We start from the raw sequence: 4,813 nt of genomic DNA, 5'->3' as shown, positions 1-4,813 counted from the left end.
ATAGACAATATTCATTTAAGATAATAATAACAAGAATAATAATAATAATAATAATAATAATAATATTAATATTATTGTTCTTCTTATTATTGTCATTATTATTATTATATTAATTATTGCAGCGGGTTGAGATTAATATTTAGCCCTTGCCTCAACATTTTTTGACACATGTCATCACACTGCACCATAAACTGTTATCTTTACTAATAAAACAAGTTCCCAGTTGATTCAGTAGTTTAGGAGGAATGCTGCAGCACTGTTATTATACTGAACCTGACTTTACATCAGCATGGGGGGAGTAGATGATGGCTGAATGTTCATTTTTTGAGAGAACTGTTCCTTTATCATTCATGCGGTGCATGCGGGGATTTGCCACACAGTGGGGTCACAGAGATTAACTCGATGCTTATTAGTATGCATACTGGCTCTTTATTAGTCATGGTAACGCCCTTAATAATGCCTTATTATGCATGACCAAAGAGAAGAGTTATCCCTCAATAATCTCCAAATTACAGCTTATTGATAGTAAGTAAGGAAGTTGCTGTGCATGAATTTTGATCCTTATGGATCTTATCTGTTGTCATTTTCTCCTAATAACAAATTCACTAATATGGTCTATTGGGAACAAAACATAAAGCTACACACACACAGAACAATATGCAACTAATATGCACGCTTATACGCTATAGTTAATGTTAACCTACGTCTGTTAATGTAAACAGTTACAAAATATAGATATTGTTTCTTCTAGATTATTTTTATGCCTAACACAACAATATCATTGTTTCAACCACACATCTCCAGTGTCAAAGCAGGAAACAGAGCAACCCTCCGCCGCCTCCTCCTCCTCTGAGCCGCCTCTGCGCCACCACACTTGGTCAGACATGGCAGGCCATCAAAAAATCAACTTGTTCCCACTCCACCTGTTCAAAACACTATTAATCTGCTGCCTTCCAATAAAAGGCTTGGCTCTCAGACGGGAGCCAATGGGAGGCCATTAAAGCTGTGAGACCCGGGCCAATCCCATGCTGCATTCTAATGTGGCCTATCTTTATCAAGGTACCACTCCATTTCCAGATACTGCTTATTTATGAAATCTGAGGAGAGAGCCGGCGGGAGGCACGTGTCTTTAGGAGAACGCTCAAACCTGTGTCCGGAGGGCTCGCCCCAGACTTCAGATATGGGATTATCACAGACCACACTGTGGCTGAGAAGAGGTGACGGGCGAGAGTGAAGAGTTTATCTGCTGCTGCACTGATTCTGATGTGGTAGCAACTTTGGCAAACACCAGGGCCTTTGTTGAAATTGCTATTAGTGCTCTTAATTATTTGAATATCTGGGAACGGTGGGTGTGATCCAGAGCACTCCTTGTGGGCCCATCAGAGGTCTCCTCCTGCCTGGATCTTATTGGATGTGTTACTGAGACCCGGAGACCAGAGTTACAGTTTCTCCCCATGGATCCAAACATCCAGGGGTCTTTCCTGTTCAACAACAGCCTGAACCAATTCCCAACGGACCTCAAAGCGCCAGTGTGTCAGTACTCAGTGCCCAACTCTTTCTACAAACTCAACCCGGCCCTCAACAGCCAGCTGCAGGCAGGGACCCCTCACGGCATCAGTGACATCCTGAGCCGCTCCATGGTTGGGATGGGCACCACGGGCACCACCACCCTCCTGTCCGGATACTCCGCCATGGGGGGGTTCGGACCCTCCGTCACCAGCACGTCTATGTACTATAACCGAGACTACAACTCCAACCTGGGCGGCTTCTCCAAGCCCGGCACAGAGTGTCCCATGAAGGGTCGCAGTGTGAGCTGCTGGGCGGAGAGCAGCTGTGACTGGAGAGGAGGGAGGCAGCAGTGCAGCAACAGTGAGTCTGAACTCAGCACCCAGACCATCGACACATCACCGACACATCACCGCCTCACTGCGTCTGTGTCTGCATCACTGTTAGTCACGTCAGAATGTGTTTTCATCTCAACTAAAAGAGACAAATCCAAACTGATCACAGATGATACAAAATAATACAACTTCAAAAATTCAGACACATCATGTTGTCTGGTTTGACTAAAAAACTTTAGGTTTGTATTGTTCTGAGTAATGCTTAGACTTGAGTTCTTATTCAATCTGCTACTGACATTTTGAGTGTGTGTGATGAGAGTCACGTTTAAGGGGTATAATCTTAAAGGAAATACAAAAATAAGACATTCCGGATGTTGATGAGTAAATGTGGAAGACCATCAACGCACTACAGTTTCAAAAAAATTCAAACGATACAGAAACATGCTCGTCATGACGCGTCAAGTGGTTTGATTTGACTACAAACATTAAGTCTGTTTTTTCTGGAAAAGTGATTAATGCTCAGATTTTTTTTTAGGAATTGTACAATCTTACACGTTATTGACATTTTAAAATGTTTGTGAGTGTGAGTTTATATTGTTGTTTAGGGGGTATAATCTTTAAAAAATGCAAAAAATAAAAATGCACGCACGTTGAGGAGTAAATGTGGCATCTCAGGCGTCCAACGGACAATTTCCAGCGCCTTGCTCTCCATCAGCAGCTGCAGTTTAAAGTCGCCCCTGCTGATTCACCCATTGCATACAGTACACTACGACTGAAAAGGTTGTGTGTAATTTATGCTGAGTATTTTCACCTGGTCCACTCCGCAGTAGCTGTCAGTAGCTCATATGATCCCCCCGTCACTTTGCCTAAAGCAGCACATGTTAAAGACGGTTTAAAAAAATGCTCCCCTCCTCACCGACTTTTCAAAGCAAAGCGAGAAACATGTCTTTTTCTAACAGCTGAAGCCTGAAATTCAGCAGCTTCGTGAGGGAAATAAGAGGTGTACTGATGGGGGGGGGGGGGGGGGGGTGTCATGTTGAAGGAAACACAAAAATAAGAAACGATGGATGTCGATGAGTAAATGTGGCATTCCGAATGGCCAATCGAGTATTCATGAATGTGTTCAGAATGTTGATGCTGCTGCAAATTCAATCATAGTTTTAGTAAACTTTTACAACATTTGATCTTCATTCAAAATAATGTGAGACAAACTGTTTCTTATCAGGGCAAGAACAGTGTGTCTCGTCATAAAGTGTAAATTCTGTTGTAAAAAAAAATATATATATATATATATATCTTGTTTCTTAGTATTTTTCTCCACTTTGCTGCTCTCAGGCGGTGTTCCTCTGGGGGAGATGTCAGGCAGGAAGAAACACACCAGGCCAACATTCAGCGGACATCAGATCTTCGCTCTGGAGAAAACATTCGAGCAGACAAAATATCTGGCCGGGCCGGAGAGAGCACGGCTGGCTTACTCTCTGGGCATGACTGAGTCCCAGGTCAAGGTGAAGATAACGTCACGTAGATAACATCGAGGGTTAGACTCGAAACACATGAACTCAATGTACATTATGTTGTTCTTTGTTTCTTGTACTGTGTGGCTTTATGTGCACCTGTAAAGTAACCTGCAGGGAAATGATCCAAAACATGAAAAGTATAGTTAGTGAATTACTTCCAGGTGCAGAATAGTAACAGGTTCAACATCCTAAATAATGAGGTCAAATAAACAACATACATGACATAAATTGGCTATCTGCTCTCCATCAAGCAGAAACCGGGTCAGGGGTGGTTGTCATGCCTTTTCTAGGAGTGGCAATTCAAAGATGCCCGTGCAGAGGAATACTTATCTACCTCCATCTTTACCTCCATCTCCACCTCCCCCCCCTCCGCGCTTGTTGTTGTTTTCAGGTGTGGTTTCAGAACCGACGCACCAAGTGGCGGAAGAAGAGCGCCACGGAGCCGAGCTCCACGCAGGCGAGCCATCCGGGGCAGAGCGGGGAGGCCTCGGAGAACGAGGTGGAGGACGAGGAGTACAACAAGCCGCTGGACCCGGACTCTGACGACGACAAGATCCGACTGCTGCTGCGCAAACACCGCAGGGCCTTCTCCGTCCTGCGCCTGGGGCCGCACCACGTCTGACACCCCCACCCACTCACACACACACACACACACGCACGCACAGGTTGACGCGTTTCTCTGCAGACCTGCATGCTGTAATTAAAGTTACACATTTTGAATACAAAGTTCAAGCATGTCCGGAAGAGGTCATTTGCAAACAGGCTGTGGGAACGAAGCTGAAAAGACTTTTATTTGTTACTGAGTGAAAAAAAGAAATCATCTGTGGCCTGTTCCATGTTACAGCGGTATGTTGGGGGATCGCCTCATACACACGTGTTTTTGTAAAAAACTGAAGAAAATGACGATATAAAAACTGCATGACGCTATTGAGTAATACTAGTGAAATAAAGAGGAGAGTAACCTGAAGGTATTCTTGTGTAGTTTGTGATTGTTCCAATTTCAAAATGAAAGTGACGGCAGGAGTTGCCAGACATGACAGGTGGTAAAATGACTTTATGACACTTCCGTAATTCATCAATAAACAGGAAGCTCTGGCAACCTTAAAACAAAGGTTCTACACCCTCATTGTAGGAAATAATGTGACAAATGTGAAGGACATTCTAGGACAACTATTTTGAAGGAATTTGCTTTTCAAAATAATTTCAATTTTTTTTAAAACGTGCTACAAGGAACATTTAGCTGGTTATAAAACAGTCTCAGTGTGATACTGATCCTTCTCTGTGATCTACAAAAGCAAAAGGGACCATCAGTGAGTAGACTGGCTATTTATTCTCTTTTATTCCTGGGACCGACTTCAACTTACGTGAATTTAATAAGTAATAAAATAAAAACAACTTTTTATGTTGGATTGCTGAGGATCAATTGAGTTGAAGAAGAAGCTGCTCTTTAGTCTG

At 43.2% G+C, this 4,813-nt stretch overlaps 1 protein-coding gene across 1 annotated transcript; it reads left to right on the top strand.

The window, feature by feature from the left end:
• The first annotated feature begins 1,105 nt into the window (after window positions 1-1,105).
• Window positions 1,106-4,424, top strand: nkx6.3 (NK6 homeobox 3). The gene is made up of 3 exons (XM_030417970.1): window positions 1,106-1,869; window positions 3,177-3,346; window positions 3,750-4,424. The coding sequence occupies exons 1-3, from the start codon at window positions 1,455-1,457 to the stop codon at window positions 3,978-3,980; spliced, it is 816 nt and encodes a 271-aa protein (XP_030273830.1). The 5' UTR covers window positions 1,106-1,454; the 3' UTR covers window positions 3,981-4,424.
• Window positions 4,425-4,813: the final 389 nt, after the last annotated feature.

The sequence above is a fragment of the Sparus aurata genome, chromosome 5 (genome assembly GCF_900880675.1).
Source record: "Sparus aurata chromosome 5, fSpaAur1.1, whole genome shotgun sequence".
NCBI classification, from domain to species: domain Eukaryota; kingdom Metazoa; phylum Chordata; class Actinopteri; order Spariformes; family Sparidae; genus Sparus; species Sparus aurata.
Note: the sequence above shows the minus strand (reverse complement) of the source record. Positions and strands in the feature narration are given on the sequence as shown.

What these genes read in the sequence shown, in the direction of transcription:
- nkx6.3 (XM_030417970.1), top strand. Translation starts at nt 1,455, where the DNA reads ATGGATCCAAACATCCAGGGGTCTTTCCTGTTCAACAACAGCCTGAAC. An exon ending in GAGGCAGCAGTGCAGCAACA is followed by an intron (nt 1,870 to 3,176) that starts GTGAGTCTGAAC and finishes TGCTGCTCTCAG; the next exon opens with GCGGTGTTCCTCTGGGGGAG. An exon ending in TGACTGAGTCCCAGGTCAAG is followed by an intron (nt 3,347 to 3,749) that starts GTGAAGATAACG and finishes TGTTGTTTTCAG; the next exon opens with GTGTGGTTTCAGAACCGACG.